The sequence below is a fragment of the Nilaparvata lugens genome, chromosome 6 (genome assembly GCF_014356525.2).
Source record: "Nilaparvata lugens isolate BPH chromosome 6, ASM1435652v1, whole genome shotgun sequence".
NCBI lineage: Eukaryota > Metazoa > Arthropoda > Insecta > Hemiptera > Delphacidae > Nilaparvata > Nilaparvata lugens.
In genome coordinates, this window is record NC_052509.1 from 38,746,595 (window position 1) to 38,771,407 (window position 24,813).

Consider the following 24,813-nt stretch of genomic DNA (forward strand, 5'->3'; position numbering starts at 1 on the left):
AGTCAGGGGCCAGTAGTGGAGTCGGTTCAGGTCACTAGGTTGACTGTTATTGATCAAGGAACAGCTGAGGGGTGTACAGAAAATTCAGAGAATGAGTGAGTGAGAGAGAGAGAGAGAGAGAGAGAGAGAGAGAGAGAGAGAGAGAGAGAATGAGTCAGAAAGAAAGGAATGAGGGAGTTTTATAAATTAATGTTTCATTTTTGTATTGCGAAGGCTAGCAGTTGACTTTTTACTGATAGATTTGTTGATCCCTGGTGATTTTGGTTTTCATTTGTACGTTTCTATCAAGTCACTGAGACTTGGTCGTTACTGTATCAATATCCTTGGCTTCATTCTTTGTTCCATTCTCCATATTTGTGTTGTACCAATCAGTTTACCTTATTGGCTAATGTTTATTTTATTTATTTTTTTTTTTTGAAATGCTTGTCATTGACAAATTTTCCAAGTTATTCAAGAACTCATATCAAATAATTAATGCCAATATGCAAGGTATGGCAGCTGACTTCAATTATTGAATATTGAAGTTGGATAATATTGCTCACTTTTGGAGAAAGTACACCATTTTATCAAAATCTCAATAATGCTATCACTGTGTTTTTATCCAGCATCATCTAACAAGTATTGTGTATTAAATACCATAGTTAGTGTAATATCCATATAATGGAAAAAATTGTCATCTTTTTCACTGAGTTTTGAGAATAATTTATACTTCTTATGTTATTCATTCGTTATCATTTATAACGTCATGATGACTTCCAGACCAACAAATTTTTTTGTATCACTAATAAGTTACCTGTACAACATGTGTGATGTTGATGAATCTTGTGAAAACACTTACCATAGATACAGAATTGACAATAATAACAATCTATTCGATTTTAGTATTATACTGTAGTATTATTGTGTTTTCTGCATGTAAAGGATGGTTTTGCTTGTCACCAATATGCTTTTTCTCATCACAGAGTGAACCTCTATTCCCTTTTCAATAATAGTATTGAACTTTATGACTTCTTTCAATATCCGAGTCGAAATCGGAAACCCCGTTATCTTTTCCTAGTTGAGACATTTCCAATTCGGAAACAATCGTTTGTTTCTATTATTTGTGCTGAGTGCCTACTTCTTGCCGGCAAGTTTCTTCCACAACCCTCTTTTCAAACCCATTCTCTGAAGAAGATATGACAAGCCTTTGTCATGTGCAGATGTGAAAGGCATATTTTTGTCAAAGGCAGACAAGTGTTTTTGAACACAGGCAGACAAATGGAACCATTTTCGGGATGTATGCAGTTTTTTTTAGATTCCCTAGAAAAAGTCGTCTGTTTTGACCGTACGAAATTGTTTCGAACTGTGGACAAATGTGTAGACAAAAGGGAGACAGGTGGAAAGTTGTAAATCTGCCTTGAATAGGTGGCTGTGCATGTGACGTTGAAAAGGTTGGAATTGAGGAGTTTCAATGTGCTGAAAGAATCTTTGTTTGTGCATTCTTTTTCATCACCCCTGGTTCAAAGACAGCTCACCGACTATTTTAGGGTAGCTTTCTCCTCTCAAAAGTTGTAGCTGGAGAGGTTAACAAATTCTGAATTGTTTAAACAACTAACTATAGATAATGTTTTTCACCCTTCAGTTTCTTTCCTTGAGAAACACATTCATTTACTGACTGCTGACTATTGAAAATATGTTTCTATAGACCAGTCTTTTGTCACAGGATCTAGCTATTTTACTGAAATATACTCCAAAAATACTGAATTATTTCAAAATAATAGGTTATTAGTTCCTGGATATTGACATGAAATGAACTCAATAACAAATAACTCTACAGATAATAGAACAATTATTAATATCCCATTATGGATAACTCCCTCATTTATTATGGTCCATTTACTAGTTTCTTAAATACAATGATCACACTCAATAAACATTATTAATAATATAATTTTTGTTTATTTTCTAATATTATAGGATTATTTTTCATGACGTAATGAATCAATTCACAATACAGTTCAATTTGAATCAATTGTATATTGTTGATAGGGGGAATACTTTGATCCGAGATTGATGTGTATTATTAGTAGATTAAACTCTAAAAGCGATAGCGCTTTTGAACGTTGTTTTTTCAAATTAGGAATGTATGTCAGTTATGATATAAGAATAATTGGCCTTGGCCGACTTAAACCGCTGCTATCCGCCACTCATTGCGATTACAGCCGCATCTACTCCACTCACAAAAAATCACTTTTTATATTAATTCTTGTTATCACTGCGTTTTCCTATTGATGAGACTATTTATCAAGTTTTTGTTGTTGTGATTCTTGATTCTTGTGACAGTTAGTCATTCATGTTTTCCATCAATTTTCTTCTCAATCTAAAATCCTACCTAATATCATAGAGAAACGAATACTATGGATATTCGTTAGTCTTTGCTAATATTGTTAATATTCTTCATTATTGCTTAGGCCTAGATTGGTCAGGATTTCCATTTTTATATTCATTATTATCACTGCTTTTTCACTATTGATGAGACAATTTATCACGTTCCTGATTCTGTTGACAGTCATTCATGACAAGATTCTATTTCTGGATTTGGAATGATATTTTTAAATATTTATTACTTTTTAGATAGTTATCAAATGTGAGGAAATACTGTACTTTTTTAGGTTTTTGAAATTTTTTATGTTTCATAGATTTTTTCTAAGAAAAATCTACTGGTATTTTCAAATCCCTTTACAATGTTTCACACCCTTCACCTTTTTATAAAATTTTGGTTATTTATTGTAGAGAATTTTTAATTTAGAATTCAGTTAGTTTACTGAGGAGTGTCCACTTGAGATTCAATAGCATCTCGTTGACAATGACAATAGCAGCCAATTGTAATAGTGCAATTGCAAGTGTTGCAGGCTACCGTTTTGTAGGGCATGTTTATTGTTGACGAATTTGTCTATTCTTTGCCGGCCCACTATTTTCCTATGACAATATCATCAGATGACAACATGCTGTAAGCGATTACATAATGATTGCGTTTTTGTTCATTGTTATCATTAATGATTCGTACTGACCTATTTACTCATTTCTACTTACTTGCTTCTAAGTTTTATGCATACTCGCACAGATTTAACTAGAACCAACCTTATTTTTCAATATTTCCGTAAAATACTTGGACATAAACGGCTGTAGATAGAGAATATGGAATGTATTTATTAGTTTTGGTATTTGTTCTATTGTAGATCCCTTCCTCGAAATTAGTCTCCATTCTGATATATTCCACGTCTTATTGTTATGAAATAGCATTATCACTTGAAGTGTTTAATCTTCAAAAATCTCTTTCTATTTGAAACCATCCGATTATTGCATTTGTATTCAATATACTTCCCATCCTGTCAGTATTATTTAAATATCTATTCCAATTGTTCCAGTTCACCATTTTTTAATATTTTATTAGTCCAGTTTCAAGAATTATTCTAAAGATTCTCTTTTCAGTCCGTTTGTTTGATTTTATTATTATATTCTATTGGAAAAGAAAAATATCATTTCTTAAATCATATTTCATTGGAAAACAGAAATCCTTATGTGCTCAAGAATCATCACGTATTTAGAGTTGCAAGATCCACCTGCAGCATCAACCCCCCCCCCCCATAGTGACTAGGTGGAACCGGCTCTCTCACCACCAATACAATTTCATAATTATTTTTAGAATATTTCCTCACATTTTCATGTATACTACGAACAAATATACTTATCTCATTTTTTGTAATATTTTATTCTTATCTTTTTGTAATGCTATTTTTATCATTTCCAACTCATTCTTTCTCATTGAACTTTCACATATTGGGGAACTCATAGAATCCCATTTTCCCCTATACTTTTTTCAGCTCATAATATGTCTTGTGATTATTATTAGAAGTTCCTCATTCCTAATTTACTAAGATTAAAATATCAATAAAATTGTATTTGTTTGGGGGAACTCAGAACGTATTGTATGATTCAGTGCCAGAATTTGTCCCTGATACTTGTGTGTTCTCTGTGGTTAGGTATCTGTTGTGGGTGGGGGTGGGGGCAGAGCAGAGTTGATCTTTGGGCCGACAAGGTCTTGTGTAGCCTTGTGGGGTTGCGCACGCACGCACACCCGCCAAAGTGGGTCAGTGGGACGCTATTGAGCCTTCCCCCTCCCTTGGGCTGTGTCACTCCCCAACTCAACTCGAAAGTAGGTCACAAATCCCCCAGTCACTTTCACTTATTACATGCGGCGCTTGCTGGCATCATTGCCTATTGTATAGTGGCGCGGTTTGGACGTTGTGTGTCGCTGTCGCTGAGTGTGCGCCGCCGCCGCCGCCTCAGTCCTCGTGTTGTGTGTGCCAGCCTGGCCCAGTGGCTCAGCCCCAGCTGCTCAGCTCAGTCTCAGTGTTTGCCGGCTTCTCGCTTGGTTCGGTTCACAGCGCGAGTGCTCCACCGTTCGCCGTTCACCGTTCTTTCCAACCTTCTCGTGCGCGCAACTACTCTCTTATTGGATTGTCGTTGTTCTTGGATTATTATTTTCAAATTTTTAACAGTTTAGTGTGTTGTGTGTGCTTTTATCTCGACTCTCATTGGATTGATATGGGATTATTATTGAAATTGTAACAGTTGAGTGTATGTTGTTGTTACTGTGCTCGCTCTGGGATTATTGTTATTGAAACAGTGTTGGCTGACTAGTGTGTTGGGTTGCCTGGCAACAGTGACATGTGCGTAAGGTGCTGTGCTTGTTGGAGTGATCAAGTTGTTTATCTGAAAAAGTATTATCAAAAGCGGTCAGTTATAGGCGGCGTTGAGTGAGAACACGTTGGGATTGTGAGGATTGCCAGTAATGTTATTGGACATGGAGCAGCACTCGCTGGCTTCACTCAACATGTCGCACTTCGACCTGAGTCCGCAGGGGGGCGGCACGAGTCCGCAGGGGGGCGGGGGACCGCCTCCGCCCCTGTACGGGTCGCCACCCCTCTACGGAGGCGGCAATAACATAAACACCACCGGACAACATAACCTCTACCTGCATAATCTGGACGCGTCCTATCTGTTTCCGCACACAGGTGGGGGTGGCACAGTGGAGGCGGCAGCAGCCTACGGCCAGCCCGCCCTCGGAGGCACCGCCTCCGCAGACCTGCCGGACACCAAGGAGGGAATCGAGGAGCTGTGTCCGGTGTGTGGTGACAAGGTGTCCGGCTACCACTATGGCCTGCTCACCTGTGAGTCGTGCAAGGGCTTCTTCAAGCGCACCGTCCAAAACAAAAAGGTGTACACGTGTGTCGCCGACCGCAGCTGTCACATCGACAAGACGCAGCGCAAACGCTGTCCGTTCTGTCGCTTCCAGAAGTGCCTCGAAGTCGGCATGAAACTAGAAGGTTAGTACTATTCTACTCATATCTCTTGTCGATAGGGTTATCTTGAAAGAAATCAATCTTCGTACTATATTGTTATCCCCTTGTAATATACATGAAAATCTCCCTTGTGACTTAGCCGCCTTTACACCTCATTTCTCTTTGGTATGGCTATTATTTAATATTATCTGCTTACAAATGCGAAATAGGTTCAATCATTCCCCTATTGAAAACATGCAGTAACTTTTTCTTCCGACAAATCCAATTCACCAAATCCAATAGTTTGAATTAGTTTCCTTACAAAAAGTTATACATTCCAAATCCATTTACAGTTCTTAAATGCTTTTCTATTGCTGCTTGCTGGAAAACAGTTTTGCAACATTATCAATATGATGTCTATTATAAAATATAAAAACTAACATAAGTGCCTCTGCAGTTAATTTTGCAAGTCCCTGTAGTGGCCTTCTTCTTGTTGTGGTGTTGACTTGAGCAGCTACAATGCCTACAATTATTATTATTGCACATAACAATTCCTAGTTCAATTCCAAATATTTATCATGTTGAAGGCTAACAAAACGTTTTTCAATCTTCCCTGTTTGAAAAATTGTGATGCCATATAATACCTCTCTCCACAGCTTATTTCTTGTAAAAATGGTGGGTGATATCTAAGTCTTGGAAAAAATTAATTCATATTATTCCACTGCTAAAAACATTCAAATAAATCCCTTCTCATTTATCAGCTTCCAATTCTAAACACTTTCCTGCTAAAATATTGTAAAATGCTGTGTAACTCAACTTCCTTCAAAGTCTATTCCCCAAATACCTTTTGCAGTTTTATATTTGCTAGGTGAGACATGTTAAAAAATGTTCATATAAATACGCTCATAGTTCATTTTTCAAGTTGGGGATTGTGTTAAGGTTCAACAAAGTTTGTTCTCTTGCTAGACAATTTTAATAGATTTCCCTGTACAAGTAATTTTGAAGGTCGGTTGAAGTTTTAATGATAGAATATGTAGTGATATTCCTAGCCACTATCACTTACACAGTCGATTTCTTGCTAAATAAATTTTGATAACTCCCTTACAGATTCCGTGTTTTTTCTACGCTGGGGTTAGTTCATGAAATACATTTACGTTACATAATTGATATTTATATTACATTTCATTTGGACATCAAAAATGTTTAATTTAATTAGGGTAATTTCAAAGACTAAGAACAGATTACAGATACTAGGCCTAATAGTTGACACTAATTTTCTTTTTACTAGCTGTAGTATAACCCCCCGTTTTATATTCCAAGTCCTTGTTGTAGTTTCATTTGCTATCATTTTAGTTAGGAGAGCTAGTAACCAATGATTAATATTCCTATTAAAACTCCTCCACTTCTATAAGTCTCTGTAGTAGATTCATTCTCACTATGGTTACAGTTCGGATAACCGATAATACTAATATTGTTCATGCTCTTTCAATTTTTTACAGAATTTCTATTTATGTACTCGGTTTAAGAGAACATATTTCATGAATGTTTCGAAAAAACCCAATGAAATAGATCAAAATATGATTAAAAATCTAAAAGTACAGTCCAACTTCTTATATTTATAGTGAAAATAATTGAAAAACTGTAGTTTCAATATTATATAATACCTATCATGTATTGCGTTACCTTGCCACAGTGATAATAATGAATAGAGAGAAGTTAATCAATTGTTATTTCTATTGATAAAATAACGAATAATTAATTTCTTTGTCGATAGAACAGAATAACTAATAAATCTAAAGGATGGATTTAAAGAATAATTAATTTACTATAACTACTGTATTATGAAAATAAAATTTTATAATATGAAAGTCCTCTCAACTTTTTCATTGTTTATTCTTATTTTAAACGCCAAACGCCGGTTCATATTGAATAGCTTTCTCTTTTTATTTATAAAGTTCGTAGCTTATGTTGATTTTTGATAAAATATTGATGTTGAGTACTTGTAAATAAAATGGTGAAGTAAATTATTGTTATATTGAATAGTTTGAAGAATGATTAATGCTTTTTCTTCACAAGAGTAAGAAAATATAATAATTCATAGCAATAGGCCGTCAATGTTCAAAATAACACCTAGAACTGTTTTATTCAATAAATTAGTTGAAAATGAACTTTTAAAGTAATACCATAATTATGTGTAATGGAAAATTTATGAGATTAATAAAAGTATTTCATGACTTTTCATATATAAAGTAGAATACAGTATTGAAAAAGCTTAAAAATTAATATCTCACTCAATACTTGGTATTAAATTTGGCATCTTCTGCAAAATGAATGTGATTAATTTAATAATGAGAACTATTGGGTCAAAGAAAAGAATTGAATTGATGCTTCAAATTCTCGGTACCATAGTGTCCTCTTAGAAGCAGCAAGTCAGGTTTGCCTGATATAATCGATCGTCTGTAGAAATTTAATGGGTTGTTTAAAAATAGAAGAGTGAGTTTGCCGTGAACATGAACTAACAACTGATAGATGTTCCACCACTCCACTACTCCACAATGACCGAATTTGGTCGGAATGAGGCGAGAATCGATCCACTGCCTCATTCTATTCCACCTCACCTCTCTACAAATGCAACTAGCTAAAAGAACACTCACTGAGCTGCGACGAGTGCCTCAGTGATCTACTTTTGCAAATCTCACGTTTTTATCCACTGAAAGTGTGCATAGACTTTTTATCTTGGAATAGGAAAACGTTTCGTTTCAAATTTGTGAATAAGGCTGTTTATCTGGTACTTATTTGTACTGTGACCATTCAAGTGCTCCCCCTGAAAATTTGTTAATCCACAATAATTAGCACTGATTAATAGAATAGATTGTTGTATTTGTAGAACGATATTGATAAAACAATTATGCGAGTTATCAAGCCTTAACTCATGAGCATTCATAAACTATTCAACAGAAAGGTTAGTTCATTCTCAAATTAGGAATTAGTTCCCACATTATGGTCAATTCTAGTTGAAAAACCAGTAGAATGAATTCTTATAAATCTTGCTTTTTTACTACAATCCGCTGAGAATGAGAAGACATTAATTTGTAGAATGGACCAGTTCATGTCATAGAATTCAGGTTCATTAAAGTAATTTTTCTCCACAGACTTGAAATTGTTTTAAGTAAAAAGGTTTACCTCTTTGTCTTTAATGAATACACTCGCGCTCAGAAGGGAGTTTTACCCTCTCATCCCCGGTTCAATACTATTTGAGTAGTTGAGAAATCCATTATCAATTGAATATAAAATTTGGAATTATTTTGGGTCGTCTTCATGAACAATTGTTGGTTTGAATTTGGTCGAGTTGGACTTGGACTTGTACAACCAACTAGTCCTACTAGAATCATTTCTATAATGATTCAATCCAATGTATGGGTTTCAATCCCAGGCTTCTCTATAGAAAAATAAGACCATAAAACTCTTAAAGTTTAGTAAGTTCGAAATAGAGGTTATGGTAGTTGCCGATCTTTTAATTATTAACGTATTCAATACTCTGAGTTCATTTCAAAACAGAACCATTAAGAGAAATGGACAGTTGAGACTAACGAGATTAATTGTCTTTGATATTACCCAGCCTAGAAACTATTGCCCTGTCCCCTGTGTCGTGAATCAGAATTTTTCCAATCCAGACCAGAATTAATGCAAAAGGTATGATCATTTGTTCCATTCATAATAATTCAAACCAATGTAGCCTTATTGGAATTAGCTTGACTGTAATTATTCATCCTAAGCAACAAAATAATAGGTACCTCATTTTCAAATTGGGAATTATTCTTGGTCAATTGAAGTTTCCACAATGGGTAGGCCTAATGCTTGTGACTGGAGATTATTAGCAGCTCCTTTCTTTTCAAAATCATAAATCAGCTCCAATTTGGCGCGATTCAAGTCTGGAACTATATTTGGTTAGTCGTAAATTAGAGTAAAAGATGTTGAGCAAAAAAGCTGAGACTAAATCTTGTGAGACTAACAACGTGCTAATAATATCAACCTACAGGGAAACGAATGAATCTGTGTCCTAGTTAAGTCTGTTTTATTTATATTCGGTTATTCTCTGTAATTCTTCACTACTACTTTACACAAGGCTTTGATTGCTATTTGTATTAATCTTCAATTATATTTGTCTTAATTTCACTTTGAAAAATGACTGCTCTCTTGCAGTTAGTATCTGTCTCGCCAGGCCATTCACATTCAATTCTCTACTTTAAAGTATGGTGCTGCAGTAGTCATTTATTTTTATTCTTTTGAAAACTTTTCCAACTATTTAGTCCATGGTGTATATTTCTGTATTAAGTCTATAGTGTATAGTACATTAATACATTTTTCAACTAGGTGAGAATACGAATCGTCGCCATATTATCTACTCATCCAAGCATGTGTATTAAGCTATTTCCTGTGTGCCCAAGTGCCTATAGTAGTAGGTAGTTGGTTTGCTGGAATCACATTCATGTTTGGCATTTTAATCAATCATTCGTTGAATAATTGTTGAAACGAGAGTTGTAAATCATGCATATAAGTATTTGGTATCGATCATGAATCCTTTTTACCGGTGCATTGTATATTAGAAGACTTGATTCAATGTTTGAGGTTTTTGAACAGTTAGTTAATCATCAATAGCTGAGTTTGAGTTTGGCTCCATTTCATCCCGATCAAAAAGTTATAAAATGTTGATGTTAGGATTTACGGGTAGCTCGAACCTTAATTATGTTAATTCCTCTCGTGCATTTAATTGTATAATTGAAAATAAACACATTCTGGCGACAGCCTTCTGTCTTCCTTTTATTAGTTGTAAGTTATTGAGAAAGATAATAGCTTGCTCGCTAAAATTTATAAAAGCTAGTTGTTTTTAGACCTTCTTATTTAAAATGATGAACTCTGGACAATAAGCAAATTCGCAGTAATTATTACAATGAGATACTTATCTACTCTATACATAGATATTTAATAGATACTGAGTAGAATTATTAATGCGGTAAGCAAATATCAGGAATATTAGATTTTGTGAGATGTAGCTACTTACTAGCTTCTGAGATGCATATATTATGCAACTGAATGCTGTTGCAATGGTGGACTTGAATGTATGCTGCATTGTCGATAAATGCAGATAACGAATGCAAAATGATGGCTGAGTTTGCGGCCAAAGCTGAACTGCAAGTGAAATGATATCCTGCTGCTCTCATACAAATATATGTATGCATTTATTTCTGCACGCTTCCATTTGTGTATCTATGCTCAGTCGCACATTCCTTGCAAAATGTTGATGCTTTAAATCACGCGTCATGAGAATGCTGCTGATAGGCAATTTATTGACTAAGAAATGTCTATATAATAATAATAGATAATTATATGAATTTCACAATTTATCGGATTTATATTATTTAGTAAATTCTGAGTTTTGCGAATTGGATAAATAGTACTTATTCTCTGACTATAAATTCTTATTAATTTTCAAAGTAACTTGAACTCTCTTTCAATCTTGTATTTAGGAAAAAGAAAAAATCTCTGTGTTGAAATTTAGAGTTTCAAAACTTGGAAACCTCATCTCTATTTCTATACGCTTCCTATCATATTTTGTCTAACAATTTATGAAGTTGAAAAATGCTGATAATTTGTCCTAAACTTTCAGCAATCGAAGATTTTTATAATTCTTCATTGAACCAATTAACTTCTTTGAAAAAATATCTTCTTAGAAAATCTTTTTTCAGAAGATCTCTATTGAGAAAATGAACCATATTTGAATAGAATTTACTAACAACACAGATGAAAGACTAATAATATGTTGGATCTCATCTAAGAGATTTCTAATAACTCTTCACAGAATAAAAATATAGGGTCGATGTAAACGTGTACAATGAAACCTAGTAATCCAACATAGATTCACGATTAAAAAATCGTCATCAGCAGTTAACATTAATAGATAATGGTGAATGTTGTAAACTATGCAGAGGCATGTACATATTCTTTCAATATTTAATTTATCCTTACTGTGCATTGAAATTTTAAAATGGAGATAATGCTGTAAACATTATCATTGCCTCCAAGCAGAGGCAAGTTTATTCTCTCATTTTATCCTTACTGTAGGCCTACATAAAAATTTTCAAATTCGTTAATTAAAGTCTTCAAACTCCGTAATATCACTGAAACTCTGAAACACTCCAGACATTTGTCCAGTAATGTGTTGTTGTGATAAGGTTGGAATTAGTGTGATGTTGTGATAAGGTGGTTGGTAAATTCACATAGTAGTTGAATTGGTATGGTTGTTGTGTTGTGTGAGAGTAGCAACCACGGCAGCCTGCCAGCCTTGCCTCACACACTGTGTAGTTGTACAGCGGCCACCAAATTATTGCCCAATCACAGACCGACTATTAATGCTGGGAGGGGGGCTCGGGGTGCCCCCTGTGACGTAGTGTCCCCCCCGCCTCAGCATTACGCCAGGCCCCTGACAAGCATCTTTCTCAATATTCTCAACTCAACTGGTCGTCAGTCGTCAGTAGCAGCAATTCATTCTCTGCTGTTGAATGCTAAGTGCTCACCTGACGAAATATATACCAAGTATGAAGCGAATATAATCCTAATATAGCTGAAAAATATCTGGTTGTAAATGTCAGGTGTACGGTTTACCTGTCCTCAAGATTGATATTGAGAAAAATGAGGATTGTAGTGTATTGCTCATATTCCATTGATGTGTAATGAATAGATTATTTGCATTGAATGAAGAAAATATTATTCATCCAAAGGTTATTAACAAAATGATTTTCATCTTACATAGATAGTAATCTCTCATTTTAATTCTTATGCAAGAAAGTCAGGTATTCTTCTGTAAGATGAAAGTCTTTCTGTTAATAACAGTAGAATCAAGAAAATCTAAGTTTGGTATTAATTATTGATTCATCCTATGATAAAGTGGGATTTGGTAGAGAAAGTATTAAGAGAAACATACAGTTCCTAGAACAATTTCAAAAATCATCAAATATTTCATGCAGTGAAATGAAAAAATATATTGAACAGAAAAATTTCAAGATCCTTCCATATTAGGCCAAGTCGAAAGAAGAATTATGATCTTGTAATTATCCTACAATATAAGATATCCTGTGAAAAACTGCCTGCAATATCATCGTTCATTGTCCTTTTAATATTCTTCTTGAGGGTTATTTGATATCGTAATGAGTGAATTACTAAAATTTGTATATTTTTGATGAAGCTAAAACATAAATCTGATTCTTAGTATGTATAGGAGAGGCTCAAATGAAGATTGTGACGCTTACACTATTTGTTGCTCCAATATCTTGCTATCTAGCATTATATATTTGAAGCACAGTCATCTGGTTGTTGACTGAGAGATGGTGACCCTAGACCTAGGCAATAATTATTGGACTTGCACTCGCGTTCAGATGCATCAACTTGACACTCAATCAAATGCACCCGGCGTCTACATTCTAGATAGTATCTATAATGTTGTTGGATGCTACTAATATACGTATATTAGTATAAAGTATACAATTATTTTAGTTTGATTTATTTTATTTATAAAGTCATGTATTAATCCCAAATTTGCAATATACTATTGTAGATTCTAGATTCCAAGCATAAATTTATCTTTTACTTGCGTTGCACTATTGTAGAATGTAGAATGTAAAATGCATATATAGGCGTATTGTTGGAGACTTTCTATCTATTCATATTTCAACACAGATTGGTACCAATCATAATATGAAAACTCGATTATCTATACTGTAGGCCTATGTATGCAGTTAGTAGGTCTGAAAATTCAACTGTTGAATTGATTCTCGGCTTCACTGTATTTTCTGTTGAGAAATAATTCTATAACTGAGTATATATCTATGTTGTCAACAGAAATACAGTAACAGATTATTATGTTAAGAACGAGATTAGTTTATTCAGTATATTTGCTGTGAATGTTAATTTTTGAGAACCTGAATATTATGTATATCCGTTTTTCATTAACCATGATAATTGAATTTTATGTTGGTATAGGGTTCCAATCAGGGGTTAGTGAAGGATTTATGTATTTTAAGTTGCCTAAATCTTCGATAGTTTATCGATAGTTGACAACCAAAATATTGAATGTATCTGTAAGGAGAACCAGTATATTAAAGGAATTTGTTATTGAAAATCAAATTCACAGTACCAGGATACATTTTTTTCAGGAACAAAATGATGGAAGTTATCATTATTATGTTAATCAGAATATTGTTTCTATTATTGAGAACTAGTTAAAGTTTGTAGATATTTGATATTAGAATCTACTAGTCTTATCAAGGAATTTTGTATAAGTTTTTTTTTGTATCATGCTCTCTCGGGGCTTGAATTTTGCTTTTCGAATTTCCTGTTCCTATTCCATTTCAAATCGAATCAATTTTCGAGTGATCAAATTTTAAATACATCTCAATAAGTAATGATTTTTATTCTTAAAAAAAACATAATTAAAAACAGAGAACCGGTTTTAGAATTGCTCCATTCCAATGTTTTATTCATCATTCTTATAGAGAGTCTATAATAACAATTACAGTATTATCCATATTATTTCTTCCATGTATTAGCAAATTAGAATATAATGGGATTCAGGGAAAAAATTGAGGCTAACTGTATTCAAACAACAACAAATCTTGTTGCTTTTTAAACTCATCATTTATGGCAAACTGTCGTAATTCTTCATATCAATAAATTTAATTCCTGCAATTATATCAGAACCATACTATTCTAGAGTTACTATGTAAGCTACTAGAGTCAAGCCTGCATAATAACTATATAATCTATATACCTCTAACTATAATAACTATATACTTCTGTAATATTGAAATTTGGTGCCAAATGAATCTTTCCTAGCCAAAGTATGAATATTTAGAGTTATGAACTTGATTCAAATCAATTAATTTTTCATTTTTTACAGAATACAGAGCATGAAATTACCTGTCATGATTTTCCTTTGTCATGAGTACAATCAAATTCAGCAAATTTTGCCAATATTATAGTTAGTCTATTGTGATCTTCCAATTTTTGTAGAATTTCATGATCACTCCTTTACAATGATTGTAGGATCTCTTGATCGTGTTCCTCTCCAATTATTGTAAAATACCTCGTGCAATTTATTTGGATTCCATGTTCAATAGCTATCTCCAAGTAGATTTAAAATATCCTTATTGAAGTATTAAGTTGCCTAACATACATTAATGATGCAGTTTGAGAATGTAGGGATGGATTGAATCACCCACCATTCACCATTATTAACCACAAGAATGTCGCAGTCCGTATAGCTGTAGTGAAAACACGTGGTTTTGCCGCCTATATTGATTGAGTAGTGTGATACGAAAGCACGTGGTTTGTTGCGACTGAGTAGTAGGTCAGCCGATGTATAGAAGGCAAAAGTGAATCCTGAGCCTGAGACGAGTGAGTTCTGCAATAACGAGCAGAGCAGAGCCAGCCGGTTGTTTGGCATTCCTGGTCCTGCTCAAATCGAAAGTGATTCGCCGCTGCCATTGCGAAAACTTCCACTCTGCTCTACTCACCATTTTCATCGTTTTGTTCATCACTTTCCCAAATGTGTCGATTTTTCATTCGATGAAAAATTCATTTTTCATTCGATATTTTAAAGATTTTTCATCAGCTGATTCGCTTTTGTAGCCTTACATTGTTTTTATAGCTCACGGAAGCGCTAAATATGCAAGTAGGGGGCACCGCTTGTGTTTGCGTCGTCTGCTCTGTTTTCTATTTATAAATAGATTTTTAGGTTAGTTAAGTTTAGAATTTTGAAATAATAGCGTGAAAAAATGTCATCTCTTTAATAATCTTCAGCATATTCTTATAATATCAATAGCCTTCTTATAATCTTCTACACTCTCATCTTAAATGCCTATTTCCTATTTTTTACTTTCCTTGCCCTATTACCATAGGTAAGGAAAGTATTGCTTTCCAAAAAAATTTAAGGTACCCTAATTTAACATTTTCTATATGTCTCATTACTTTCCTTGCCCTATTACCATAGGTAAGGGCAGTATTGCTTTCCGAAAAAAATTAAGGTTCTCCAATTTCTAAATTTCTATACGTTTCAAGGTCCCCTGAGTCCAAAAAAGTTGTTTTTGGGTATTGGTCTGTATGTGTGTGTGTGTATGAGTGTATGTGCGTCTGTTTACACGATATCTCATCTCCCAATTAACGGAACGACTTGAAATTTGAAACTTAAGGTCCTTACATTATAAGGATCCGACACGAACAATTTCGATCAGTTGCAATTCAAGATGGCGGCCAAAATGGCAAAAATGTTGTCAAAATCAGGGTTTTTCGCGATTTTCTCGAAAACGGCTCCAACGATTTCGATCAATTTTATACCTTAAATAGTCATTGATAAGTTCTATCAACTGCCACAAGTCTTATATCTGCAAAAATTTCAGGAGCTCCGCCTCATCTATGCAAAGTTTGATTTTATATTCCCAATTATTAGGCTTCTGATACAATTTAAACAAAAAAAATCTCTACAATTGAGGAAAAGATTGAGCATAAAAATCTCTACAATTAATGTTCAGTAACATTTTCACCTAAAATTGAAAATAAGCTCGAAATTGGAGAAAATGTGATTATCCAATTATTGCAAACTGTTGGCAACTGTTGATTCTATTAAATGATTCACTATGAAGAGATAGCAGACCTCGTGTGTCTCCAGCGTTATTGCCCTGTCACCAGCTGGCTCAAATCTTTGAATAGTAGACTTGAGATGCGCGTGTACACTAGCGTCAGGTGATCAATTTTCATAACGGCAAGGAAAGTTGTGTGAGTGCGCCACACCAGATTTTTTTGTGATGGCTATCTTTATATCAGGTAGCTATCTTTTCTTCGGTATTTATTCTTTTGTAGGAATAATGGTGATATATATCATGGTTGAATCTGAAAAGAGTTTTATAGTTCTCAACTATCGGTTGTGATCGTATCTGGTATAGCTTCCTCTTCCTCATACGAATTAGTTGAGCCATTTTACTATGATCAAAAGGTGATGATAAGCTGCTCTAGAATAGACTCACCTTTTTTGAAGCATTTGCTTCAAAAGTTGAGCAAATGCTCTAGATTATTCATACAATTTTGAGTATAAGCTTTTACTTTTGAGCAAATGCCCAAACTATTTTTTTGATGAGCATGAGCAAAAGGTTTTGCTCACGTTTGTTTATTCATAGAAAAAGAAACAAATGCTCCCTATTTTAGAAGTATAAGCAAATGCTCAACTTTATTCATATGGCCCAATGTTTGGAAACTGGTGTTGATGGACATGTGGGATAGGGTATACTTCACACAAATTTGAATTACAATCTGAATAGTATATAATATAGTAAATACAGTTGATATACAGTTCTTTTCACCTGGATTGTATATATTGTCTATGAATAATCAGTCATTCACAATATTCGTGTACTTTTCGTGGCTTTTACATTTTACTTTTACTTATACATTTTACTTTTTACTTTTTACTTTTTACTTTTTACTTTTTACTTTTTCGTGTCTATGAATAATAAGTCATTCACAATATTCGTGTACTTTTCGTGGCTTTTACATACTGTGTAAATCATAATACTCCAGCTTCTCTATTGGAACTTATGCGTACCTTTTAAATTTCCTCAATGTCAGAATTTTCTAAACCTTTCATTCTATTTGTGTTTTAAACAGTTGATAGGGATTTTTGAGATTTCTTTTTCAGTTTCTTTGTTATTTCCTCCAACTGTCAGAGATTTCTTGTTTAGTTCTCTAAGATTCCTTGTCTTGTTCATTCCTGTTTTCTTTATTTTTCTGAAATTTCCTGTTCAATTTACAGTATGAAATGCATATTTTACTGTATAATCGTAGTATAATCTGTGATTACAAATTAGGAATCTTCTCCAATAAGTTTTGTGTTGAAGTATGATACATCCTCAACTTGGAAGCTATTTTCTTGGAATTCTTCTTACACATGCATAATTTATGAATGGTGATCGACGATGGGTGTGTGATTGATAAGTGAAATGCGATACGAAAATAATTTACGAGACATGCTGTACTGAGAGACTCATGCCAAAATTAGCGTGACCCGAGATAGAGAAGAAAGGCTGGAGTTATCAGTTGCTAAGAAAATAATTCAATTAATTTTTGTGTTACAACTCACTCCCACTGTCGTGACATTTTTATAAGTTATTGCTCTGGTAATGCTATTGGGAGTATTGAGACGATGAATCAACAGGCCAAAGAAAACATAAAAGTTAGTAGGTTAATTGGTCAATTTTAGAGGCACTGCTATGGCTGCCATCAGCCAAGACTCAGTCAGTCATTTTTCGAGCTAAATGATTGAAAGCTGCGAAATGCCAATCCATGAAGTTTAAAGTCTCTTAAATAATTGTAACCATTTTCTCATTTGAATTTTATTGACAACCGTGATTCTCGCATTCGATCAACTGCCAGTTTATCAACACTAGAGTCATGCAGTGACTATAAGTAGTTTTTGTAAATAGTATGCTTTATAATGCTGATGAAATGGAATTTATCGTTGAAATGTTGAAAATGTTTCTGGGAGTAGTTGAATACAAATAAATTTGAGTCCTCAGATTAGAAAAAAGAAATATGCAAAGTTGTATTATGTGTCAATATTGCAATGCCAACTTTTATTTGTTGTCTAACAGTATTAATAATTATAATTACATTTCACATACTACAACTTATGCATTACCTAATACATTCAAATTTAGTCATTTGAAAAAATAAGATGTTCTTTAGGAACCAAAACTTTCAAAATATAATAAATGAATAAAATAATCTTCTCCAGATGAACATAATGCACTAAATAAAACGAATTGTTATTCCTTGGAAAAGTAATGAAAGCTCCTTCTCCTCCTCAATGGGTCCTTGCACTCCAATTGATAATTTCAACCAAAATCCACCTAAATTAAAAGAATCGTTGCATATTATCAAGACAAATATTATCAAGTTGCATATTATCAAGACAAATAATTCACTCCATTTCTTTTGAACGATACATTTCCAGTTTTTATCATTTTTCTTCACTAGTGACTAGTTTCCTGACATTCAGTAACTGGCATCAAATAAACTCAGTGACTTATAATAAATACTTTCTTCACAGATACATTGATAGATAATCTATTTCTTTATTAACAATTCACAACCATAAATACATTCATTCTATATTTAAATAAGTTACAAAATTATCATTATTACGCATCAATACCACAGGCATTCTAACTTGGAAAAAGGCTTATTTCTTATAATATAATTGATATAATAATTGATTGGAGCTGTTGAAATCATAGTTGACTCTTGCATTTCCAATGATTCACCTCCAATTGCCTTGAGGCGATACCATTACTGTGTGCTATAGGAATAACCATCCGGCAATGACATGTAGATACATGACTTCTAATCTTCAACAACTGGAAAATTGAATGAGACAGATCTAAATTTATTTCTATTAATAATGTTGTCAAATATCAGTACTATAAATATTTGGAGTTGTGTAATCATTCATTATAATTCTAAATTTTCTACAATTGATTTGATGTTAGATCGTTCACATAGCACATAGCATAGACCCATTGCCCCATTTTGAGATGTATATTTTGTTAAATTTTAGGTATACAATGTATTATTTTTAATTTTATACTTTTGAATACGTTTAAATGGAGACTGCGCTGTAATTTTCATTCAACACTACGGAAAACTTTGGAATATAATTATACACTTTTCATAAAAACTTGTCAGCATTTAATTAACACTCAAGCTGAACTATGGAGTCAACCCTCTTCAAGAAATAATAGCCATGAAAAATACGTTTCTATTTCAGTTGTAATATAAATTAGCTCGGAATTCTTGTAAGGGAAAATGTGATCGTTCTCAGGATAGAGGAGCAATATAGGCAGCCTGCGGAGCATCACTTTTTCCAAAACTTTCAAAGTATTTCAGAATGATCTCTAGTAATATTCAGATGAGCAATACTGAATCAACAGTCTTCAACGCTGTAGAAATGATCACGAACTTTTTTTCTCGATTCAATGAGCAAAATAGCATCTATCAAAAACAATGAATTATTTATTTAAAATCACACTTCATTGGTCCCGTTCGTTTGTCAATATGCATCTCATGGCTTTACCATTTATTCAACTGAATAGAGCCGGCCAGTCTGTGCCATGCACTAAATACCAACCCGTCTATTATTATTGATTCATAGTCCGATGAAGACAACGCCAAAACTTCTATTGTTTGATTATAACTATATTTTGCAATGTCTATGAGTCCAGTCAAAATGCATTGCTATTCAACAAACGTGACAAGGTGGACAAAAAGAGCAGCAATATTAAAGATAGAGTGAGAGAGAATGATGAAGGAGAGAATATTTCATTATTATTGCAGCGTGCAATGAATTCGCCAATTGATGTATTTCGTTCGTGACTGATGTATTTCGTGTATGAATAGCCGCTGTCCCTCTCTCTCTCACTCTCTCTCTCTCTCTCATTCGCTCTCTTCTATCTGTCTCTCTCTCTTCTTCACTCCGCTAACCCTCTACCAATAGTAGCGTCCAGTCCGTATGCATTGTGTATTGAATAGGGTCTGTTAGCATTATTTAATTCACAACTGCAATATTCAATTATGCAATATTGAAAATGTAACGTCAGATCTTTTGATAGTTAGCATTGAAGACTTTCTCTTTGGTGAGTTATCATTTTCAACTGGGGATCTACCTAGGTGGATCTTCCATCTAGTGGAAAATCATTGTTAATCTTGATGTGAAAATGAAAAAAAAAAACTGAATTGAAAACAATACTTTATTGGGCTGTCGCTGCTGTATTGGTTGGGCCGCAGGATAGATTGATAACTCATTTTTTATAGAAACCAAGAACCAAGGTGGTTGGACAGAGGATGATCATAACCAAGACAACCCCGTAGATTATTCAATAACATGTTATTGTTTTCTATAAAATCTTGTCTCTAATAATAGGAAATGTCTCTCCATGATACAGTAGAAGAAGACAAACTGGTATACTGTCGAAACAAACAGATATATATACAACATCCATACACTTCCGTTTAAACTTTAGACACTAGTCCAGTGCTCAGAACTCACTACTTTACTGTATTTCAATGTGAAACATAATAAGTTCTAGTTCATGGATTTTAGAGGGATCCAGTTTATACTGTATTAGAACTTTGGAATGTGGTCATTTATTTGTGAATATATTCATTCTTCAGACTCTTGTCCTACTTTTTGCAAACGTTATTGAGTATTTTGGCTGTGCAGTTAATTTGAACTGGTCTCGACCACTGTCGTCAACTCATTTGAATGAGCAGAACTCACTTTGGCCAGCAACGGCGAGGCGACTAAACGTTATTATTATCATGTCTGTGTATGACGTGTTACAGTAACAAATACCGCAAATTATTTGTGTCAGGCTGATAAAAAACAACTACTTCTGATAACGTCAAATCGAGACTAACTTTCAACATAGTTTGAACTACTTTTTCGTTAGTAAAGTTTGGTGGTACAATTTCAGTCTGGTGTACAAATGAAATACTGACGTATCAAATAACTTACAGCATTCAGAACATTCATAAATGTACTTAAAGTATAAATTTCTCCTGCAGTGATGTATTCTCACTGTATTTTAATGTCAGCTAAATGTTTTATAATTCAACATTTTCTATTTTTTTAAAAGTGTTTTATGAGTAATTTGGCTCAGACCATATCGAAATTTCACCTATTTCTTAACTAATTCTATTGATACATTTATTAATTTGAGATCAGAAAGTTGAAAAACTCACAAGCAACTACATTTGTGTTGCCGCCTGTTCCGAAAAGTAAATGGAAAATCAATTTCATATATATCATATAGGGTAATAAAATATTGTAAACTGATGATAATTGAATTGAATCGTCGAAAATAACCAGAATATTTTCCCAATTCCATAATTGGCTGCTGCAAAATCTGATAGTAGTTTTTACTGGAGAATATAGAGAAGAATCAAACTTGCAGAACGATAGTAGTTGGGGACGACTTGAAACTAGATTTTTGACCTCTTCAACATCAATTTTTCGCACTATACCCAAGTACAATTTTGGTATCTCATTACCCAAGTGCAAACAAAGGGCGTGTGGGTATCACTCAGAAATATGTATGTGTTATTTTTCATGCAGACAGGCCTTTGAAAGGAGACTATGGAGTTCAAATGTGTATAATATAGTAGCTGGATAATGAAATTGAGCATGTGTTGTCTAATTGTGTGTGTTCTCTACTCTTGTCTAATTGATTAGCCGATTTTTTCTTGGAGTACGTCTTTTCTTTAAAAACAGTAACGCACGATCCATCTAGTTCAACAAATACTGTAGGAAATAGATCAGTTATTAAAAGCCGGCATTAGACGTTTCGGTACACCGTTTGCACATGAGTAGCCTTTGACTTGATGTCGTGAACAAACGCTTTGCAGCAGTACAGCACCTGTAAGGTAATAGCTGAAAAGGACCCACCATCTTACATAAGCTGAAATCGATTTTTTATTCCTTCTCTAGTTCCACTGACCCATGTTAGAACGTTCGATCATGAAAATATTAGGGCTCCTGAATTATTCATCTGGAGGACGGTCAATGGAATATTTTAAGCGTTGTCGTTCCAAAACAACGGGATTTTTTGAATATACGACACGTGAGGCCCGGCTTTCATTCGATATTCATTGTGATTTTTTTTAATTTTTGGAGTAGGGCTTTGTAGTATTTGGAGGTTATTATTTATCAATCTGAAATCTATTCAGTTGCAAGTAAGGTAAGGTGGTGTTATAGGTAGTAAGATGGAGAATGGTAATAAATGACATATAAAATTGAATTGAACCGTTAATTGAAAACATTTCAATATTTCAAATACTGTATTCCACACTATAATGTTATAGCAAAGTTAATGCATAAAATAGAAAATGAATTACATTGAGGAAAGTTGTTTATGAGATGTATACCTGAAGATTGAAGCCAGAGGTGACAGTTTGCTAGCTGCGTCCCTCCGTCAGACAGCCAAAGCCATTCAACATCACTTCACATTTGTTTGAACTTCACGTAAAAATGTCGATCTATTGTCATCATCTCTCTTCTGTTACCCATCCACACACCTAAGATTTCATGTGGAAATCTTCAGCAAAAAATCTACCATACTAATCCTACCCATCAGTAATAGGGTTTTCTTGGCTATCAGCCAATCTCTCTTCTCAAAATATAAACAACCAAATTTTCGTTTCAATGGTCGGCGTCATCCTCAACAGAAGAATTCTACCATTCTACCTGACCATCATTAGTTGTTCTTCTTGAATTAATCAGCCTACCTTTCCTCTCAAAATAGAGGTGACTAAATTTTGGTAAAATGTTCACGAGTGCCGTTACTACCAAGTTATTGAACCAGTCAAAATGGGAAGGTTGTAGTGGTGTGTTTCATCATCACGGTTATCGTCATCACAGATCAATCACACAAAAGCCGGGCAAATTCAAAATGGCGGACGTCCGGATGTCCGTTTCGTTGCCTACCTGTTACATCCTAGTAAACAGGTCGTCTACTTCCCTCCTATTATGTTCTACATAGTGTTCAATGTACACGATATAGACTGGCATCACTCACTGGCCATGTATCTAATTTGCATTTGAATTATTATTAAACAAAAATTCAAAGTAAAATGCTGTAAACCACCCCGATGAGTTCTGCTACTGCAAATATATATATATATATATATATATATATATATATATATATTATATATATATATATATATATAAATTATTTTCCCGACGGAAGTCGAACCAGGTACCTTCTAATTGGCAGTTAGGTATGCTAAAAATTATTTTCCAGACGGAAGTCGAACCAGTTAGGTATGCTCCTCCTTACTACACCAATACTGACACCCCCTTACTGACTCCCTACTGGCTCCCCCTTACTCTGACACCAATCATGGTCTGATTGGGAGGTACCGAGTACGATTCCCAGACTGGCTAATAGTTATTGGATAGTACCTCTCATCAAATTTCCTTACAACTGTTTCCAATATGTGCACTAGCAGATCTCTTCAGGGTGGGTAACTTTGGATTTGCATCTTATAATGACTATTTATTCTTTAGCATTTGAACAAATGCAATTTCTCATTAATCTCCATATCTATTTGAATTGAAATAGTGTTTTGAGGTTGATGAAGTATTTTGATATTTCACTAGAATATTTTGGAGATTAACAATCTATTTGAAACTTTCTAATAGTTGTACTTGAAAAGAATGTATTGTACTGTACGTCAAAGATTTAGTATAAGCTTCATCGATAGATCCAGCTTGTTCTGTAAAATATGTTGATAAATAATCGGTCATTATAATGTGATCACAGTTCTACCACATTTTCATACAGTTATTTAATAATAATTTCTCCAAGAAAATAATGAGGTAGAGTTAGCAGCATTTAACAGTTCTTATTGAAAAAGTTACAAACTAGCAGGTGCACACTTCAGGTATTCCTTCTAAACAAGTTGTTTCCAACTTGTTTATGACCCCAGCCCATTTAGGCTAAATCAATAACTTACAATTTAGAATATTGCATTTTTCGGTTGAAAACCGATCGTGTAGAACTGTGCTGTTGAGTGGCTGAAAATTTAAAGTTACGGCCAAACGAATGTTGAAACTGCCTTGACCCGAATATCCGTCCTTAGTTTTGTACATATGTAGATTTCAACATGGTTGCGTAATTTTTCCACTCTAAACTAACATAGTGTATAAGTACATTACATGTTCAACGCCATAAACTGTTTTTCGGACTCCCATTTTCCACTTTTTCTGTTTGAGAGTTGCATGTTAACGAGTCCAGTAAATTTGAACTTTATTTTTTTGTTTTCTTGATACAATTGTTAATAAAACACTACGTTAGTTTGTCGTGTCTTGCTCTACAGTTTGTATAGTAGAATCATTATCAACAGAACTATATCAGCGTGCATTTGGATAGGCTTTGTCAGGATATTTTTTTATTGGCCTTGCTTTTCAACCATTTAGATGCAAAGGAGAAATAGAAGGAGAGTCATACAAACGTTCTCGCTTCTTGTAATGTCTAGTCTATAGACATTCCGAATGTAACTACATTTTCGTTTGTTTTATAATAGATTTTTTCATTCTGTTGTTGATTTTCGATTTTAGTTGTTAATAAATCAACAGTTTTTTTTTTAATTCAATATCTAGAACAATGTTTATACATTTTTTATTGTTCGTAAACTTATGAGTTCTAGTCAAGTGATACATTTCAATTGAGTTTCCTAATGATATTTATGCTCTGGTTCCAACCTCTCAATGTTTGGTTGACATTGAACTTGAAAATGTATTAAAACTTGGAAACCCAATTACTGGGTAGTCTCATGCATTGTGAAACGGCTTTTATTTGTTTAGATTCTGCCAATTTTTTCGCTA

The 24,813-nt window shown here is 33.9% G+C and overlaps 1 protein-coding gene across 1 annotated transcript in view; it reads left to right on the forward strand.

Annotated features, from left to right (window-relative positions):
* Positions 1-24,813, forward strand: part of LOC111049553 (nuclear hormone receptor FTZ-F1-like) — a 242,115-nt gene that overhangs the window by 122,605 nt on the left and 94,697 nt on the right. Inside the window, exon 5 of the mRNA XM_039430756.1 lies at positions 5,058-5,369. Within this exon, the coding sequence (XP_039286690.1) occupies positions 5,058-5,369 (312 nt within the window). The remainder of the gene's footprint in view (positions 1-5,057; positions 5,370-24,813) is intronic.